This window comes from Physella acuta, unplaced genomic scaffold (assembly GCF_028476545.2).
Source record: "Physella acuta isolate Inbredline_101_S28 unplaced genomic scaffold, ASM2847654v3 ptg000997l, whole genome shotgun sequence".
NCBI classification, from domain to species: domain Eukaryota; kingdom Metazoa; phylum Mollusca; class Gastropoda; family Physidae; genus Physella; species Physella acuta.
The window spans coordinates 20,001-42,472 of NW_026732514.1; the positions used below are offsets into that span (position 1 = coordinate 20,001).

The window sequence follows — 22,472 nt, forward strand, 5'->3', positions numbered from 1 at the left end:
TTGTTTTCACCATCATTATTGTCTATAAACAGTATTTGCTCAGTGATAAAAAATAAAAGCTTTGCACTATGTTTATCCTACTGCCAAAACACATGCTTAGCAGCATCTGTAAAAAAGTTAGCTCCCTTCATGACCGCAGGGACATATACGTCCACATTTTTTTTTTAAATTCTTTTTTTAAAAAACAAGCAAAACTATTAAGAAAAACAAATGTAAATGTAATACCTCAATAGTAACCCTATGAAAAACCACCAGTAATTTCTCAATGTTACACTTAATGTTTTATATAAAAATGTAAACTGTAGCTTTGCGAGTGGTCTAAAAATTGAAAGTTCCCGTAAATATGACAACAAAACTGTCTCATATATACTGAAAACAACCTTATTTATATTAAGTCTATCATGTAATAAATGTTTTAAAGCAAAGTCAACAACAAGTTATTTTAATTTCATTTGGCGTTAATTAGGAAATTTATTACAAATATGTCCCTTGCTCCTCAAAGGGTTAAGCAAATGTAAACCCAGGATTATTTACTTCTCAGCTATTTAAAAATGTTTTAGTAGACCTTAAAATGTAAACAAAATGGAGAAAACTGATTCTAACAAAGATCATAATAACCCATCAAGGATGCGAGTTTGAAAGAATACTTTTGTCTTAAATATTATGGGTAGTATCCCTTATGTGTTCTAAAAAAAGATCTTTTGAAAATACTAACAAAATATTTCGATACAAATTATTTGCAAATGTATTTAATAATTTATTAGAAAAATGACATTCATTTTATCTGGCTGCATGTGTGTAAGCCTACCTTCGTTTTCTTTTGGCTTCCTCTTCTTCAAACAGTACAGCAATATCCACTGAGCACCATTGTCTTAATTCACGTTTACATAGACTGTTTTCAGCAATATATTTGGTATCTTCCTTGATAGTTATATCTGTAGCATAGCCATTCATTTTTATCACTGCATTTTCCTTTGGACACTGCAATGAGAAATATAATGGAATTTATAAGTATAATTATCTTTTTTACATGCACATCATGCTAGTCATAGGCAAATTAAAACAATGAGCAAGAGAAAATAGACTTGCAGAGAGTTTTTGTTCTATCCTAGTACAAAATCTATTTTAAAAAAAGACTAGGATTTAATCAAGAATCATGGTTGAGTTTTGGCATTAAGATAAGATACATATTTATAAAATGGGATGGTATGGTCTGACTGAAGAGAGCACAATTGCTAACCCAAAAGTCTCAAGTTTGGATCACAGGCTCAATTCTGTAGGCATCCTTGAGTCCACCTAGCTCTGAAAACCTTTTTTTAAGGTGAGTAAAAATGTCATGATGAAAATAAGTTTAGTCTCAATAGGTATTTAATTTTTATTTTACAAACAATGTTTTGGATTATCATAAAAATGATTTTATTTACAATGAAACATGTAAATTCTTACTTACTCTTCTGCTTCCTTATACTCAGGGTATTAAACAAATATACTGCATATTGATAGTTTATGACAACCATGAAGCATTCATTGTTATAATCTGACATGTATTTTTGTAGCACTTAAATAAAAAAAACTAATTAAAGTTCATATTTGTGAAACAATCACAATAAAGCGGGAGAAATCACCCCTAAACTTTCTCGAATATTCTTAGCTAACACAAATGGGGATGGCACCAGGTGACAACATTTAAAGGGGTGACACCAAGGCAAAAATTAGTAAAATATATACAGAAAAATGATACTTCCACTTAATTAAATGATTAATTAGAGTGAGTTAAATAGTCTTTTAAGAGCAAAGTTGACACCATGACATAAACCTGCTTATGATAGAAAAATCAAGCTACATCCAACTGTATTTATAACTGACTATAGATAGACATCATTAGGTGCCACACCGGCTGACACCACACCCAACCTCACTATGCCACCAGGGGATGGCAACTCCAGTGCAGTCGAGATATAGACATTTTTTTAAAAAAATCAATTTTCAAATACTTTCCGGTTACCGGAAATCTATGAAAAGTTGATACAAATTTGATATAATACTTATATATGTATAGCTGTAATGGTACACACAGACATACTGACAAAATTGCATAACTAAGTTTTTCTGACGAAGGGAGGAGTAAAATGTCAAGATTCGTGTAAATCTCAATTGATTTTGATTTTTTGCATGATTATAATACTTTTTCTATAATTTGTATACCAGAAAATAAAAATGAAAACTATGCTTAGTCTTTTTTTTTTCATTTCCTCGTATATATGAAGTATAAAGGAAGTATTGTAATCGTGCAAAAAATAGAAATCAAAGCACAACATAAAAACTGATGCTCCAGATAAAAGGTCATGTTTATTTACTAAAATGGTGTATAACAAGAATGTTGTAAGTGTAAATGCGGGTGTCTTTCTTTTTCTTTGTTATTAATGGTATTTTTATTAGTTGTATTGTTATTAATTGTATTTAATTGATTTCCTCCAACACAATTAAGTGTGTTGTGCACAGTATTTGAGCCTGCTATTTATTCTGAATTTGCTTCCACAGCTTTTGTCCATTCAAGAACAAACTACAACACTGCAGTTGTATTATTTTGGAGTTTTCTCTCCTAGATGTGTTGCTGTCCCCAGCAATCGACCATCATCTTCCCGGGGGTTTGAACTCAGGGCATTTTTGGTTTAGCAACTATGATCTTCAAAGGCCTAACCATGCCAACTCCTAACTAGTCAATATTAGAGTCTTAGTAAAATGTACAACATGAAATAGCGATGCGGTAAAATGCGAGAACTGTGCCAAAATTTTGTCTGCCAATTCCCCCCCCCCCCCCCTTCAATTGTTAGGTATGGTGGGGATAGTATCTGCAAAATTTTTACAATAAACTTTGTTGCAGGTTTTAATTTTTAAACATATCCAAACTTTAAACACTCACTATTTACCCATTATTCCACAGGTGTCTTGCATTTCTTCTAGCATATTACTTACTACCTTGCCACTTTAAATTTTGCATCATACCAAGACCCTCGATATTAGTTAACAGTTTTATTTAACACCCCTTTAATTTAGAATTCTGATTTGAAAAATATATTTGCTTTGCTTAGAAATAGAGATTTACCTGAATAGCTTCAGTCAAAGTATTACTTGATATTGGTGTATTCCAATCAGAATATGTTTCATTTTTTTTCCATGAGATGTTACACGACATCTAGAAAACATAGAACCATTAAATATGTATACAAACAACAACAAAAAAGAACGGATGGGAGCATTAGAACATTATGACCTAAATATGAGAGTCTCGTGCAACATGTGCAGTTAAGTGGAAGTGGGGGAAAGTGCTTGACATTTAGGCCAGAAGATTTTCAGGGTTTAGTCGGGTTGAGGATGAAAATTATGATGCAATTTAGTTAATATATAGATTATAAGAATGGTGTAATTGAATGGTAGAGCTTATGTCTGCTAGCCTGAAAGTAATGAGTTTGGATAGCAGGCTCCTTGAGCCCACCCAGTTCTAATGAGTACCTGACTCAAGCTAGGGAAACAAAGGCAGCTGTGCATAGTGCTGACCACACTGTCCCCTGTTCACCGAGGTCATTGAAATAGATGAACTCCACTTCATTTTCCCCATGGGTCTTTAGCACAAATGGGAAAAGATGATAAATTATTTTGAGTTTATGTATCAGATTTGGACATAGCAATAGATTAATTTTGAATTTTTCAAGCTTAGTTTTCTTAACTTTTATTTTCATGTTGAGATTCTGCTGGTTATTTAGGATTAAGTTTAGGTTCTGGTTTATTTATGAAGATTTCAATAGTTGAATAGTAGGGTGGTGAGGGTACAGGTAGTGGTTGAAGGGGTTCACATTGACATAATGCCAAAGTGATGTCTCAGCAGGGTAACTTATAGTACAGTGTAGCTGTTACATGACATGTGTTGTACAGATTATTAATAAAACAACAACATTTTTTACCTTACGAAATAATAAATTATACGGCAAATCTTCCAGAGTTACAGAAGCAGTCAAACTGGGAAAGTTAGCATAAGTTGTCAGTTTATCCAGCACATTTTGAGGCACATTTTCAATTATCCAAGCATATTTAATTATTGTATCCTTTTCTGTGAATCTATTTAAACTACACGAGAAAATTGAGTGGCCATCGCTTTTCATTTTAACCCTGTACTGATCATAGCCTAGAACATATAAGAAAAAAATATTATGTATTCATTCTCTGTCAATAGTAATTACACAAAATAATATATAAATATATACACACATATTTTGTGGGACAACATAGTCAAACAATAGAGCTTAAGCCCTGAGTTGTAATCCCAAACTCTGTATGATCACCCTGAGTCTTCCCAACTCTGATGGGTACCCAACTCTGGATAGGGAAATGACCACACAATCCCTTTACATGCTTAGGTCACAGAAAAAGATGAGCTTTTTATTTTGAAAAGGTAACATTATATAGGCTACATTTGTGTATATCTTAATATAGAGTCCATTAGAATAATATTGTTCTGATATGTTTTGTATACCACAAAACATTGACTTTAAATTTTTAACAAATTAGCGCTAAACACTATTTTAAAAAATGACTCCATTGTCCTTTAATTTAAACATATATATATATATATATATATATATATATATATATATATATATATATATATATATATATATATATATGACTAAGTATTAAAAATGAAGTTCTTTTAGTACAGTAATAAGTTTATGTTTATATTCTAATATAACTTGCAATCCTGAAATTTTTAATACTTTACTGTGTAGGGTAAAATTTAGCAAAATAATTTATACGCATAAATATTGTGCATATTGTGACTATTTAACTTATTTAGTAAAACTGCCTTAACCCGATGTTGATGCATTATGATTTCTGCCCAGTACTCTGAATTGCAAAATTACAGTCACAAAATAATTTTTAAATAATTTTTTTTTTAAGTTTTTATTTCCTTTGAATAGTTTCAAACTTATGCTTAAAAACGAAATGTATGGTGTAAATAGTAATTCATAATGTGAAAATGAAAATTGTTTCAGGATATGCTCATAGTCATTACTCTTGTGGAGATTTTTAGAGCAAATATTTGTAATAAAGTTCTTTCAGTTAGGAATTATTGCTGCAAATCACGTAATGAAAATTTAAATCTCAGACTTACATGTTCTGTATTTGCATGTGTATGTATATATATATATATATATATATATATATTTATATATATATATATATTTATATATATATATATATATATATATATATATATATATATATATATATATATATATATATATATATATATATATATATATTTATTTATTTATTTATTTATATATATTTATATGTATATACTTACTCTGAATAATGCTAAACTCTTTTATTTACTTTAATTCTTTTACTTATTAATGCTTCAATTTATCCCTAAAACTAATGGAAAATAACTAAACTACATTGAGAATTTTAAAACTGAAGAATTTTTTTTACTAGCGCTTTTTTCCGTCTCTACTTTACTTTTCACTGGTCATTGCCTATTAAGCCATGCTTTCCTGACTTTCACCTGCAACTGTTTAAAAAAACTTACAAAGAAGGTTTGTTTCTGTCTCTCTTTTAGAACGTTGAACAAAAGAGTATGGGGTCGTCCATAAATGATGTCACAATCGTAGGGGGTCCATAATTTTGTGGTGGTGTGTGATGAGGGGAGGGGGGGGTTCAGATGGTGCGACGTCACGCTTTTGCATTATAAAAAAAGCAATGTTGGAAAACGAATTTTAGACATTATTTCGCGTTTTAGAAAACTGTTTCAATAAATTGTAATAGGAATTGATTAAAATACTCTATTTTGACAGAATTCAGACAAGATTTTAGAAAAATATCGATGTTTTAAAAAAAATTCAACTTCAATTTTGAGGGGGTATTGTAGGCAGAGGTGTGACGTCATTTTAGGGGGGGGGGGTCTGGCTTTTTGTGACACACTTGTGACGGAGGGGAGGGGGGGAGGTAAAAATCGTCAAAAAAGCGTGACGTCGTTTATGGATGAACCCTATGCAAGTAATAGTAAATAGCTCAGCTGCACAACCAATTACAACCTTTTCAGGATTTTTCTTTTCAGGAACTTTGAAAACTGCTGACCCAGTTCCTCTTTCTCAAATTCTGCTAGTATTTATAAGAAAAGCACTGCTTGTTCAAAGGTTTGTATATGAAGACAAATATGATTCAAAACTTTTTAGAGGTTGCTACCATATTACATACCTAGACACTGGACTAGAACAAGGGGTGAAAATATTGACAAAAGCTGTCTGGTCACTAATTTCTGCAACATCTAAGAAAAAAAATTCAAATGTTAAAGTACACCATTAAAATACAATAGTTAGTAAAAAAAAAAAAAAGACATAAAATGATTTAGTATAACCTCTACATTTTTTTCTCGCTTTATGTTAACAGATATGATTGCAGTAGAGATGATACTAAACCGTATGTATCTTCAAGATATGATGTACAAAGATAACTGAAAACAAGGTTAAATCAGATGCATTTCCACAATTTGTTGCAGCACATTTTGTTAAAAAATTGTTAAAGATCCAATTTTTACCATCTATGGCAGCCAGTGTTTCTTCCAGACTTTTTTCTCCGGGGAGCACTTGAAATTTTTGGGGGTGGCGGTAAACTTTCTTCGGGGGGGGCGGACACTGTTAAAAGTATATATTTTCTATATAAAAAATATAAATTTCATTTCGTCCGGGGGGGGGGGGGGGGGGGGGGCGGTAAAAATTTTTCGGGGGGGCTTTGCCCCTCCGAAGAGATGCCTGGAAGAAACTCTGATGGCAGCATTTAGACTTCATTTGGTAATGGGAAAAGCAAGATGGCAGTTGATGAAATGTTGGGCCAGAGTTTTAAATACAACAAAATTATTTTACAACAAACTGAAAATAGGTAGCTGAACCAACTTAAATACAGGATCCAAATAGTGTGTCACATTACAGATCTAAACTTGTCTATGGATTTGTTGCTTCATACAGCAAGAAGTTTGTTGGCTACCAATATTTGCCTGGGTGGATCATTTTATGCACTCCTCAAAGCATAGGTTCCCAGAAAAATTTAAATGACCACACATAAATCCACGCAAAATAAAAAAGGGGCATGAGAATACTCTCATGTGGGTTTCGGGGTCATCCATAAATGACATCATGACTGTCACTTATCATACAAAATAACCAGACCCCCCACATTCAAAAAGACGTTTTTGTCTTTTAAAACACTGATTTCGGCTGAGCATGGGTCTGACCACACTGCTATCCCTTTATATGCTGATGTCACAGGTGAATTCTACAACTACCCAACTCTACTTCACCTGCCCAGTGTCGTTTAAAAAAAGATTCACTAGAGAAGGCAGGGCAAGGGGTGCGAATCGCACCGGGCGACACCATTTAGGGGGATGACACCAATGCAAAAAATTGCAAAATGTATCGGAGAAAATGCTCTTTTACCATAACCATTAATGATTAATTAAATAGACTTTTAAGTACAAATCGACAATTATAACAAGAGGATGGGGGTGAAACTACGACGTTAACGTGCTAACGATAGAGAAAACAATGCTAGACCCAACTGTATTATTAACAGGATATATATAAACATCGTTACTATATATATATAAACATCGTTATTATATATATATATATATATATATATATATATATATATATATATATATATATATATTGATATATATATATATATATATATATATATATATATATATATATATATATCCTGGAAGAAACTCTGGGTGACACCGTGAAGTGCCGCACCGGGTGACACCCGACCTAGCAACGCCACTGCACTAATGACTAAACTAAACTTAACAAAATAATTTTTTAGCAAAATATATTAATATAAATTATTATAAATATATAACACAATAAAACTGTCACTGCTCTCTTAATCTACACGACAATCCCCAGTCACAACAAATGTTTTTGTTATTGAAAGTTATTATTGCCAGTCGTATTTAGCATGAAATGGTAGTCGGCTGAGAATAGCCCCAGGCAATAAGGCTAATCCCTGGGAATAGCCTTGACCATACTTAATGCCCCAACAGCCAGGCTTCCTATGCTCCTAAATGCTGATTCTAGTTGTATGGCTATGAATAAATGCTAAATTAATTAATAAAACCATGATCTATAAATTATAGACCTAGATCTATAATAGATTGATCTAGATCTAGATTAGATTTAGAATATTAATATATTAGATTCTAGATCTATCTAGACTCTAGATCTAATCTAGATCTCAGATCTAGACTTCTAGACTAGATCTAGATTCTAGTTTAGACTGTTTAGAGAGTATGATCATTGTATAATCTAATAATTATAATAATATTGGTTGTGGGGAAATTGCGAGACGCGAAAAGCGAAATGGCGAGCGGGAAAATGCGAGAAGGTAATGCGAGACATAATAATATTATTATTAGACCTAGATCTACATTTAATTACTAAATTAGAGATCTGACTATATTATTATATCTCTAACTCTAGGCTAATTAAACTAGATTCTAGATCGAGAAATCTAGATCTAGATCTACTCTCTCTCTAGAATACTCTAGATTACTAGACTAGTCACTAGTCTAGACCAGGGGTCTCCAAACTTTTCAGCCCGAGGGTCGCTTGAACTATCAAAAATTAGTTCGGGGTCCAGAGCCAGAGTTTTCTTCAATAAATCTTTTCGGGGTGTTTTGAATTTTCTGGGCAAAGTTTCTCAGCCAAACATTTTTTCCGTGGACACAAAGACCTTCGCGGGCCGGATGAGAGGACCTCGAGGGCCGCATCAATCATGCCCGCGGGCCGTAGTTTGGAGACCCCTGGTCTAGACGATTTCAGAATAGATCTAGAATCTCAATTCTAGATCTAAATACTATTGTCTTAGTTTTAGCTTGGCTTAGAGCTAGATCTAGATATCTAGCTACTAGAGGGGCTTAAATCTAGATCTATCTAAATCTATCTATAATTTATATGTATATTATTTAATGATTAATCTAATCTAGAGTCTAAAATCTAGGTTCTATCTAGAGTCTAGAATCTAGATCTAGAATATCTACTATCTAGATCTAGCTAGCGCTAGATTTTCTAGATATTCTAGATCTAGTCTAGATAGAATCTAGAAATCTAGATCTAGAGTCTAGCTATTATCTAGCTATATCTACTCTACATATAGAATCTAGATTATTCAAGATCTGAACTCTATACTATAATTATAATTATATCTAGATCTAGTCGATCTATTTAATAAATATTAGCCTATCTAGATCTAGAGTCTAGATCTAGTATTTAGACACTAGACCTATTTGTAAAAATTATCTAGAATCTAGATCTAGAATCTAGATCTCTAGATCTAGATCTCTAGATCAAGAAATCTAGATCATCTAGTAACTAATAATTTTTACGAATAGGCCTTACTATTATATTATACTTTATAGTATAGTAATATAATCTAGATCTAGTAAGTTTATAGTTTATAGTAACTTACTAGATCTAGATTTAGATAAATAAATCTAGATCTAGAATCTAGATCTAGATCTAGTAAAAATAATTTATTAGAGTGGGCCAAATAGTTATTAATTTTTTAATTACTTTATAACTTTATTACTTAGATTAGTAGATCTAGTTATACTTAGATCTAGATAATAGATATATCTAGATCTAGTCTAGATCTAGGATCTAGATCTTGTAATAGTTGTAGTTACATTACATGATTACAGTACAGTAGCCTAAGTCTCCTCCTAAATGTAGAAGACATCTAGATCTAGATCTAAATCTAGATCTAGATTACAGATTAGATCTAGAATCTAGATCTAGATATCTAATTATCTAGATTTCTAATTCTAGTGGAGGAAATCTAGATTCTTGATTTCTATAGTATATAATATCTATTTCTATATCAACCCCCCCCCCCCCCCTTCCGGGTGTGGGGAAATTGCGAAATGGCGAGAAGGGCGCGAAAACTGTCGGTCACGTGACTTTTTGTCTCGCATTTAACCACAACCCGATACTTACGCTGGTGGTGTTGAAATGCGATGATTTCTGCGAAAATTACTGCACCCGATTTTCAGTGGTATTTGGTATTGGTTTCGTTTACATTGTTAAAACTTCCGATTTTTCCGTCGCTAGACATACTGATGATTTGTGAACTCCCCCCATCTTTTGTGTTGACTTAGAATACCACCTTGTTCGAAACCGCCCGAAATACCGCCGACGATAGATCAACTTCTTTCTTTTGTGTGGAACGCCGAGACCGCCTGATTTACCGTCTTTGAAGATCACCGTGCCCCAATCCTCTGCCGCCGCAAACATATTTTGTATTATTGCATAGAAATTTTGTATTATAGCCGGCGCCAGTGTTGTGTGTGGGATGAACGGGGAGGTCAACTGACATGTTGTGAATGCGGATTGGAAGAAGTAGCCAAAGAACAATGTAGAAATGGGAGTCTAATGAACTGGGTTAGATGTACTATGTGTGAAAGACGGTGTCACGAGGTGTGTTTGAGTAGTGCTAGGACTGTTTCAGAAGATTTTGTTTGTAAATTTTGTTTGTAATTAAAATTACTTAATAAAAAATAAATTACACTTTTTAGAACTGTTTATACTTTTACACTTTTTGCAAGTACAACAATCCATGAATACATGTTATATCTCTCCTGCTGACATTGACAAGATTATACCACTTGATAATGACACATCTCACGTTTGTATAAACATGAGCGGGCTAGATGTTTAAAATTAATGCCGACTGAGACGGGATTTTCCTCTCGCTAACGATGTTAGGATTTTTAAATAGATAGATCTATATATAGATCTATCTTCTTAGTATCTATCTGTCTATATAATAAAATCTAGATAAAAAATAACAACATACAACACTCGTGTTAAAGGGTATGGCTAAATGCTTGTTTATTTTTAAAAAAAAAATAATTTAAATTAATAAAGATGAAAAAAGCATGAAAAAAACTTTTTTTTTCGCAAAAAGTGTCTCGCTATTTACCCTTAATTCCGCAGGTTTGTCTCGCATTATCTTCTCGCATTTTCCCGCCTCGCCATTTCGCATCTCGCAATCTCCCAACACCCCCCCCCCCCCCCCCCTTGATCTAGACTAGATCTAGATCATATCACTTTATCTAGAATTTAGATCTAGATTTAGATCTAGAATCTAGATCTATATTTATTTGACTAGATTCTAATCCCATCTATATCAAAGGTTGATTCAAACATCTGTGTTTAAAAAACTTTTGACAGGCTTGCCATGCCAGATAGATTTCTAGATCTAGATCTATGAATTTACATTTCCTCCCACTTCAGCTTGTTTAAAAATTTGTATCTGATTTTTTTTAGCATCTTAGCGCCTTGAGTTTGCAAGTTAGTATGAGCTGCTGACCAGAGGCGTAGCGACCCTTCCCGGCGCCCGGGGCGAACTTTCAATTTGGCGCCCCCCCCCCCCCGCTTATATATATATATATATATATATATATATATATATATATATATATATATATATATATATATATATATGTATGTGTGTGTGTGTGTGTGTATAATTATGTGTGTGTGATAGTGTGTTTATATATAAGCTTGTGTGTGGGTAAGAGTGTATTTGTGTGTGTAAGCGTGTGTGTAAGCGTGTATGCTGCAGTCCGGACAAGGTTTAATAATTACATTGTATGATTTTCATTCCTTAAAACTTTACGACAATTTAATTCCCATTAAGATGCGTTTAACTTTTTTTGCGAAAGATTAGTAATGTCAGTAAAAAAAATAAGCCTGATCTGTGTTAGAGGGTAGTTTGTAGCTAACGCTAATATGTTTAGACCAGCCTTTTATGTTCTAGTTTTGAACGATCTCTGTTGTGATATGGTACATAGTTGGATTCGAAGTTTGTTAGAGTAAGGACACACAAGTGACATACAAGAAGAAGTTATCAGAAATATTTATTGTTCACATTGGAATACGACATGGGTATTTCGTTGATTGGTTGATGGTATGACAAAATAAGCTAGAGAAAACAAACTGGAATCCAACGGATGTTAACAGCTCGTAGTCTTGGATTTCGCAGATTTGCCCTGCCTTCTCGCACACAGTTTCTTCCAGGTATTTTTTCGGGGGGCTAAGCCCCCCGGAAAAATTTTTACGCCCCCCCCCGAACCAAATGAAATTTATATAATTTATATATAGAAAATATATACTTTTAACAGTGTCCGCCCCCCCCCCCCCGAAGAAAGTTTACCGCCTCCCCCCTCCCCCCGAAGATTTCAAGTGCCCCCCTGGAGAAAAAAGTCTGGAAGAAACACTGATCAAAAGTATCTGATCTCTCACGTTGAAGTTGAGAGAATCGTAAGAATCTTACAAAGAACTAGTCGCGTCTTTTTTTTTTAACAAAACTGGCTATTGAAATTGTACATTACGCGTTAATACACTTGGTTTCTTTACTAAGTGTTAAGAGAGTTATCTCCTCACCAATCCAGTACAAATACTTGCGATTTTTGTTAGCGAAAAAAGCGCCCCCCCCCCACCCCCACACACACTCATCACAACCATCTTGGACAAAGTTTGTAGAGCGGTTTTTAACGTAACTAACTTTTTAAAAAAAAAAATGTTACACAATTATACAATGCACAGTACAATTCGTTTCTTTCTGAGAGCTAAAGGTTGTTTACTCAGAATCCTGTGTAATTTTGCTATTTTATTTAGCCTAAAAGCGCCCCCCTGCACCATCTTGATAAAAGTCACTAACGTATTTTACAGTTCAACAATCGTACAATACGTTTTAATACAATTGGTTTCTTTTAATAGTGGTAACGTTTATCGACTCAACAATCTAGTGTAAATTCTTCCGTTTTAAGTCTCGAAAAAGCGCCCCCCCCCCCCCCCCCCATCTAGGAAAAGCTTCAAAGCGGTTTTGCCGGTCACTGTTTCTTAAGAGTATATGTTTTACATTAAGAAATCAAGATAGAAAACAGTTAAATCAGTATGTAAATGCGTGTAGCCATTACGTTTCTTAACTTAGACAGTTTATAATTCAAAACTGCAGCATAAAATCAGCTTTAAAAAAATTTTCCCACCCCTTTTGGCGCCCCCATAGGGTCGGCGCCCGGGGCGGCCGCCCCCCCCCGCCCCCCCCTAGCTACGCCTCTGCTGCTGACCTGTTGTCCATGATTTCTAATTCTTGTTTATTGTGACATAATCTGCAAGTAATGTTCCCTTCGTACCCTTCATTGGCTATTCCACATATTGCATGGACATCGTTGCCACAGGATCCTCCACAGGGCTGCACTACAATCTTTTTCACAAATTACACATAATCTATTGGCCATATTATTACCACCCAACTGGTCTGGCCGTTCCGCCACGGTAGCAGAGGTAGGATGTCGTTGCATTTATTATGGTAACTTCCATGTCTTGTTCAATGTTCTCAAGATCTTCCCCAGTAACTAAATTATCGAGAGCCTCTCTTGGTAGATTTGAAGTGTTAAGTCACACGTTTGCTTTGCATCCAAACAAGGCTTCGTATGGCGATTGTTGGATTCTTTGATGAAAAGAACGTTTTTTTTTATAAATGAAACAAATTTGAGACTCTCAGTCTCAGCCCAATAAGCTGATTCATGTGTCTGCATCCATTTCATCATCATGTTTTTAACATCTTGGTTGGCACGTTCTACTGAACCTTGGTTTTGGCTCTGCCTTGGTTTTCCGTGAACTAGATTAGTTTAAGTTCAGGCCACATGCTCTTTAGTTCAGAAATATTTTGGCAGCCATCTGGTAGGCTATGTATGTCTCTTGGTCTGATGGCCATTTTGGTCCGATCACAACTTGAACTTGAACTTAGTGTAGATCTAGATCTAGATTAGATGGCCATGACATCCCTAGTTACACCTCTAAATCGACCTAAAAATGTCTTACCTTGTAGCTTATGCTTCTTTGCTCACCACTCGAGGGTCCCTTCAATGTATTTGTCTTAGACGTCTATTGACTCGTTCAGGTGTTAGCGTGATTACTTTGAACTTTGAACTGTTAGTCTAGCCTGGCATGATGCATACGCGTAAGCTGTTAGCGTCAGCTGACACATGTCATGTGATGACGTGATGTCTGCTAGCCTATGAAACGGCGTGTGAACCCTAGGCCTAAGTCTAGATCTAGTGGCTGCTGTTTATTACTTTCTCGTAGAATTATATACGAAGTATAGATCTAGAGAAAGTCTTGTAATCGTGCAAACAAAAAATCGAGATTTTTACAAATCTCGACGTTTTACACCTCACTGATACTTAAAAACATAATTTTGCAATCTTGTCCGTATGTCTGTGTGTGTGTAAACACGATAACTTGAGTACCGTTACAGCTAGGTTGATGAAATTTCATATATAAGTATTTTATCAAAATCGTAGATCCGTATCAACTTGAGCGATTTCTGAAAGTGGTACTTTTTCTACTTTGAATTTTTCAAAAGACTATAACTTGAGTACTATTTCAGATAGATAAATGAAATTTCACATGTAAGTAAAAGATCTAATTCTCTACCTTCTATCAAATTTTGAGTAATTTCCGTTTACCGAAAGTACTAATTTACGCTATTTCCGATTTCTCAAAAAAAAAAAACGCATGTAAATTTATAAAGTACTAATAATATTTTTTCTACCAGATTTTTTTCTATTTTTTTTAAAGTTTAAGTAAACAAAAATCATGTCTATATTCCGAGTTGCCATCACACGTAGTGTTATATTAGAATATTCGAGAAAGTTTAGGGGAGATCACTCCCGGTTTATTTTTTAAGTGCACTAACCAACTAGCCTGATCCGCTTCTATTAATTAGTTTTATTTCCTTAATGAAAAAATATAGACCGGCACAGGTATTAATGGTTTTTTCCATCACGATCATTCCTATAGAGTCCTTGCAAACACGTGACCTAAATCGCGTGATACCTACGTCCGCCGCCGCGGTGGTGTACACCAGACGTAAGCACAATCAGCTGTTCACCAACGCTGGACGCGTTCACTGTATGTAAAGAACCGCACCGGCGGAAAAAGAAAAATACGTTAAAAAAACTTGAACTCTTAGGAATTGAAGATCCTTATACTGTTATTGACAGTTTCGTGGATAATATAAATATGTGGCCGAAATTTCTAACTAAATATACTGTTAGTAATACTGTTTGCGCTTAGAGTTTAAGTTGACGAATCTGATCAAATGCAGTAATATATTATAGGTTATCTAGATCAGGTTAATGTAGATTCTAGATTCTCTCTCAAGTACAAGATTTAGTAGCAATAGATCTAGTACAACCACACTACTGTAGCAAACGTGAGACCACTTAACTCCTACAAAACCCACACTACAACGGCTAATATAATTCATGGGTAATAACCACTGCTGTTTTAGATCTCAGCCAGAGTTTCTTCCAGGCATCTCTTCGGCGGGGCGAACTTAGAGACAATTAAATGCTTTATTAGGCCTATTATGACTACTTTTGATTTATTATGGCTGTATTTTGAATCGAATGTAGATCTAAATTTTCTAATTAAATTTAAGTAAATAAGTAGATTCTAGATTCTATGCCTACCCAGCGGAACCAGTCAACCTAAATCCAGAATCTAGATCTGTGGTCCGAATTTTGTTTACGCTATGTTTAGAGCTAGATCTAGATTCTAGATCTAGACGTTAAAACATTAGATATTTGCCTCTGCTTCACTCACACCGCTGCGATAAATATTGGCTAAAAATTGACGGCGTCTACGTTCTGTTAACTGTCGATCTCTATCATCTTGGTTTAATATAACCCTTGGCAGTCGAAATAATTTAGTCATTGGAGGGGGACTCTTTCATCACAAAATGATACATAAAGTTACTTGGGTATCACCCGACCTATCTACAAAAAACCAGATAGACCATATATGTATCATAAAAAAGTTCAGGAGATCACTTCAAGATGTACACGTCAAGAGAGGATCTGATGTTGCTTCAGACCATCACTTACTGGTAGCTAAAGTAAAACTCAAAATGAAGAAAAACATGTTGGAAAACAAAAGGAAATACAGATACAACACAGGCCTGCTAAAGGACCCCTCTAAACTCAATGAATTTAAACTTCATATGTCCAATAGGTTTCAGGTACTACAAGAACTAATAGAAGAAGAGACGATAGAGGAAACATGGAAAAAATTTAAAAGCATATTAACATATAGTTATTTAAATAGTAGTGAATTATTTATTTTCTAATTTCTAGTGCATTATTACATAAAGCTAGTTATTAAAACGTTTTTTTATGAAAAAAAATATCTCAGTTCTTTAAATTTTTAAAATTTGTAATAGAGTTGTACGACTAAAAACCATGCGCACCTAATGAACGTGATGACGCGTGTCTAATAGTACCTACTAATTTGGACACAATTTTAATTAATTCATAAAATAAACCGGGAGTGATCTCCCCTAAACTTTCTCGAATATTCTTATATAACTTGGAATATAGATCTGATTTTTAATTACTTAAACGTTTAAAAATAGAATAGAATCTCAAAGAAAAAGAATTGCGCACCAAGCGAACGCCAAAACAAAATGTGCATAATAGTGCGAAATATTATTAGTACTTTATAAATTTACATGCGTGTTTTGAGAAATCGAAAATAGCGTAAATTAGTACTTCCGGTCAACGGAAATTACCCAAAATTTGATAGAAGGTAGAGAATTAGATCTTTTACTTACATGTGAAATTTCATTTCTCTATCCTTAGTAGTACTTAAGCTATAGGCTGTAACGGTACTCAAGTAATCGTGTTTACACACAGACACACACACAGACAGACAGACACACAGACATACGGACAAGATTGCAAAATTATGTTTTTCCGTATCAGTGAGGTGTAAAACGTCGAGATTTGTAAAAATCTCGATTTTTTTTTGCACGATTACAAGACTTTCTCTGTACTTCGTTTATACGAGAAAGTAAAAATAATCGGCAACCAATTAAGTCAAATTTAATGTCATGTTGCTTTGCATTCATGTCTTGACCCACGTACCGCGTTGAAATAACAAAAACAAACACAAACACAAACACAATCACCAACACAAAGAAAACACAAACGCAAAGAAAATAAACCGGGAGTGATTTCTCCAAAACTTTCTCGAATATTCTTATATAAAATAACAGGGGATTTTTAATCCATTTTAAATACTTAAAGTTTTTAAAATAGAATAAAATCTCGTAGACAAAAGAATTGCACACCAAGTGAACGCCAAATACACAAGTGCATAATAGTGCGAAATATTTATTAGTACTTTAAAAATTTACATTAGTTTTTTTAGAGAAATCGGAAGTAGCGTAAATTACTACTTCTGGTCAACGGAAATTACTCAAAATTTAACAGAAGGTAGAGAATTAGATCCTTTACTTACATGTGAAATTTCATTTATCTATCTGAAATAGTACTTAAGTTACAGGCTTTTGAAAAATTCAAAGTAGGAAAAGTACCACTTCCGGTTATCGAAAATCGCTCAAAAGTTAATACGGATCTACGATTTTGATAAAATACATATATATGAAATTTCATCAACCTAGTTGTAACGGTACTCAAGTTATCGTGTTTACACACACACGCAGACTGACAGACAGACATACGGACAAGATTGCAAAATTATATTTTTCCGTATCAGTGAGGTGTAAAACGTCGAGATTTGTAAAAATCTCGATTTTTTTTGCACGATTACAAGACTTTCTCTATACTTCGTATATACGAGAAAGTAAAAAGTAAATTCTTTCTTCCCCCAATTTAATGATTTTTTTAAAGGGAAGTAACTGTAAAAATCTCGATTTTTTTTTTTTGCACGATTACAAGACTTTCTCTATACTTTGCATAAACGAGAAAGTAAAAACGAGATTTTTGCAAACCTCGACGTTTTACACCTCCCTGAGACGGAAAAAAATAGTTTTGCAATCTTGTCCGTCTGTGTGTGTGTGTGTATGTGTGTGTGTAAACACGATAACTTGAGCACTCTTACAGCTAGGTTGATGCAATTTCATATATAAGTATTATATCGAAATCGTAGTTCCGTATTAACTTTTGAGCGATTTCCGATAACCGAAAGTGGAACTTTTTCTACTTTGAATTTTTCAAAAGCATATATATATATATATATATATATATATATATATATATATATATATATATATATATATATATATATATATATATATATGTAACTAGTGTAGTTACTAAAGACGATTGATAAGAACGCAATACAGTCTGTCAACTAAAGACATGACCAAGGCCAAACTGAACTGATGCAACGGATGCAGGTGGTGTGACAGAAATAGAAACAAAAGTCTAATAAAGACTAGTACAAGACAACTGCGTAGTAGTTGGGAGGCGAGATAATCAGACTGAACATAGCTATGATGCAACGGATAGAAACGATTACGATTACGAATACGAGGGGATATAATAGGAAGGCGACTGGTAGTAAGCAGCAGAGCAGAAGCTGAAGACTGAACTGTGGAGACGTGTTGTGATTTGTGAGAATAGGTTTGGAAGCCCGAACCATGGACTCGTGTATTCTGATGTGTGAGAACTAGTGAGGACAGTGGGGGTCAGTTGGTTCATTGTATTCTTGTGGAACATTGATGCATTGCTATGTGGAGCATTTCTATTGATTCATTTAATAAAGAGATAAATGTAAACCTGCACTTCCGAGTATCTATATTGTGGTTGATGTTGTGTGCTGGTCAAAGATAGCACAAGTAAATAGACTCGGTAACATTTGGCACTGCGAGTAAATACACTCGGTAACATATATATATATATATATATATATATATATATATATATATATATATATATATATATATATATATATATATATATATATATATATAATATAAGCGGGCAAGTAGTGTGTCAGTCCTTCCTTCCTTCCGTCATCGCTATAGATTTTGGAACAATAAAAGTAAACATTCGCACCACGCAGTGTTTTTCAGTGCACCTCAGTGTCTTATTATAAGTATTAGAGTAGGGTTTGTTTATATAGTGGCATAGAGCTATTTTATAATTTCCACTGTTTGTACAATTTTGCATAACGTAAAGAGAATATTAAATACACGCACATTGCTAAAACATATTAAAAGGATCAATGTCAAATATAGTTTTCGTTAATATTCCTTGAAAAAGTGGATACATTTTAATAACATAATAACAGTACGGTAGAAAAATCAAATTAAACTGTTTAGTAATAATGCCAAGGGAGGTATTTTAAAAATAAATTGAACTCAATCTAAAAATGTGAATGCAGAATCTGCAAGACGGAATAATTGTTGGAATAATATAATTAGCAAAATGTGAATGCAAATTATGCAGACGTGTAAGAGTACATTATTGTTGGAATATTATAATTAGAATTGGTTGATAAAAGGCTATCTTTTATTTATTTTATCCACTGTATGTAATGTTTACTACTTATAATTTTTAATCAACTATTAAGCACTATTATAGATGCGTCATCACGTTCATTGGGTGCGCATGGGTTTTAGTTATGAAACTCTATTGTAAATTTTTAAAATTTAAAGTACTGGTGGAAAAAATGCGTGAATTGATAAAGTGATATAATATGGTAGGTAAAACACGGATATTTTAAATACTGCTGGGGGTTTTATAGGAGAGGCGTAGAGAGGGGGGGACATATGTCCCCGGTTGCCGACCTAAGGGGGCGCCAAAGTGGGTTGGAAAAAATTTGCGGAGAGGGGGGGGGGGGTGGTGGAAATTGAAATTTTGAGGAGAGGGGGTGCAAATCGTAAGTTTGAGGGGGGGGGGGGGAGTCAAATCGAAAGTTATTCCCCGGGCGCCGGAAAGGTTCGCTACGCCTCTGCTTTATAGTCATTCACTGTGTCAGACGCGTCCGGCGGCGCTCGGAAAGGGCGCGATTTGGCGCTACGGGCTAGACTGTGAGCAATATGCCTTTTTTATTGCATTTGAATTGTGTTTATGTTATGAGTGTTATGTTTGTTTTTTCGTTTGTTTTTTTCCGTTCGTTTGTGTTGTGTTTAGTTTTGTTCTGTTCACAAGTTGGTACATTTAAAAAGGATTTTCCGTGGCGGAGCACGGGATGCAGCTAGTATCTATAATATAATCGGGCTGAGCGTGTCCTTCCTTCCGTCCGTCATCGCTATAGATTTTGGGACTATAAAAGTAAACAACGCACCATGCTGTGCTTTTCAGTGCACCGCAGTGTCTTATTATAAGTAGTAGAGTAGGGTTTGTTTATATAACGGCATAGAGCTATTTTATAATTGCCACGGTTTTTACTCTTTCGCATAACGTCAAGAAAATATTAAATACACGCAAACTGCTAAAACGTATTAAAAAGATTAATGTCAAATATCATTTTCGTTTAGGTTCCCAGAAAAAGTGGATACATTTAAATAAGATAATAACAGTACGGTAGAAAAATCAAATTAATTTAACTCTTTTCTAATTTTGACAAAGGAGGTAATTTAAAAATACATTAAACTCACGCTAATAAAAAATGTGAATGCAAATATACGTTCGTCATAGAAGGAATTAGTGTTGCAATAATATAATTAGCAAAATGTGAATGCAAATTATTCGGATGTGTAAGAGGAAATTATTGTTAGAAAATTATAATTAGCATGGATTGATAAAAGGCAATCTTTTATTTATTTTATTCACTGAATGTAGGCCCTACTGTTTATTACTTATAATTTTTAATCAACTATTCAGCACTATTAAAGACGCGTCATCACGTTCATTAGGTGCGCAATGGTTTTAGTTATTAAACTCTTTTGTAAATTTTTAAAATTTAAAGTACTGGAAAAAAATGCGTGAATGGATAAAGTGAAATATTGTAGGTAAAACACGGATATTTTAAATACTGCCTATTATTTATACTGTTTTCTAATTATTATTCTATCTTTCGGGTTTTATAGGAGAGGCGTAGCGAGGGGGGCATATGTCCCCGAGTGCCGACCTTAGGGGGCGCCAAAGTGGGTTGGAAAAAATTGCGCGAGGGGGGGGGGTGGAAATCGAAAGTTTTAGTGCGGGGGGACAGGGTTGCAAATCGAAAGTTTGAGGGGATGCAAATCACCGGAAAGGGCGCGATTTGGCGCTACGGGCTAGACTGTGAGCAAAATGCCTATGATTCATTTAAATTGTGTTTATGTTATGAGTGTTGTGTTTGTTTTTTCGTTTGTGTTTTTTTTTTGCGTTCGTTTGTGTTGTGTTTAGTTTTGTTCTGTTCCCAAGTTGGTACATGTAAAAAAGATTTACCGTGGCGGAGCACGGGATGCAGCTAGTATAATATAACGCTGCTGGTAGTGTGTCAGTCCTTCCTTCCTTCCGTCATCGCTATAGATTTTGGAACCATAAAAGTAAACATTCGCACCATGCTGTGCTTTTCAGTGCACCGCAGTGTCTTATTATAAGTATTAGAGTAGGGTTTGTTTATATAGCGGCATAGAGCTATTTTATAATTGCCACGGTTTTTACTCTTTCGCATAACGTCAAGAAAATATTAAATACACGCACATTGCTAAAACGTATTAAAAGGATCAATGTCAAATTTCATTTTCGTTTAGGTTCCCAGAAAAAGTGGATACATTTTAATAAGATAATAACAGTACGGTAGAAAAATCAAATTAATTTAACTCTTTTCTAATTTTGACAAAGGAGGTAATTTAAAAATACATTAAACTCACGCTAATAAAAAATGTGAATGCAAATATACGTTCGTCATAGAAGGAATTAGTGTTGCAATAATATAATTAGCAAAATGTGAATGCAAATTATTCGGATGTGTAAGAGGAAATTATTGTTAGAAAATTATAATTAGCATGGATTGATAAAAGGCAATCTTTTATATATTTTATTCACTGAATGTAGGCCCTACTGTTTATTACTTATAATTTTTAATCAACTATTCAGCACTATTATAGACGCGTCATCACGTTCATTAGGTGCGCAATGGTTTTAGTTATGAAACTCTATTGTAAATTTTTAAAATTTAAAGTACTGGAAAAAAAAATGCGTGAATGGATAAAGTGAAATATTGTAGGTAAAACACGGATATTTTAAATACTGCCTATTATTTATACTGTTTACTAATTATTATTCTATCTTTCGGGTTTTATAGGAGAGGCGTAGCGAGGGGGGGGGGGGCATATGTCCCCGGGTGCCGACCTTAGGGGGCGCCAAAGTGGGTTGGAAAAAATTTGCGAGGGGGGGGTGTGGTGGAAATCGAAAGTTTTAGGGCGGGGGGGGGAAGGGGTGCAAATCGAAAGTTTGAGTTGGGTGCAAATCACCTAAAATGGCACTATTTGGCGCTACGGGCTAGACTGTGAGCAATATGCCTTTATGATTGCATTTAAATTGTGTTTATGTTATGAGTGTTGTGTTTGTTTTTTCGTTTGTTTGTTTTTTGCGTTCG

General features: G+C 34.1%; 1 protein-coding gene across 1 annotated transcript in view; it reads right to left on the reverse strand.

Moving 5' to 3' along the window:
• The window catches only part of LOC131954417 (uncharacterized), a 27,335-nt gene extending 11,528 nt beyond the window's left edge, over positions 1-15,807 (reverse strand). Inside the window, exons 1-5 of the mRNA XM_059318081.1 lie at positions 15,741-15,807; positions 6,259-6,328; positions 3,963-4,183; positions 3,107-3,196; positions 809-981 (exon numbers count right to left, since the gene is read on the reverse strand). Coding sequence (XP_059174064.1) covers positions 809-981; positions 3,107-3,196; positions 3,963-4,183; positions 6,259-6,328 — 554 coding nt within the window. The 5' untranslated portion in view covers positions 15,741-15,807. The remainder of the gene's footprint in view (positions 1-808; positions 982-3,106; positions 3,197-3,962; positions 4,184-6,258; positions 6,329-15,740) is intronic.
• Positions 15,808-22,472: the final 6,665 nt, after the last annotated feature.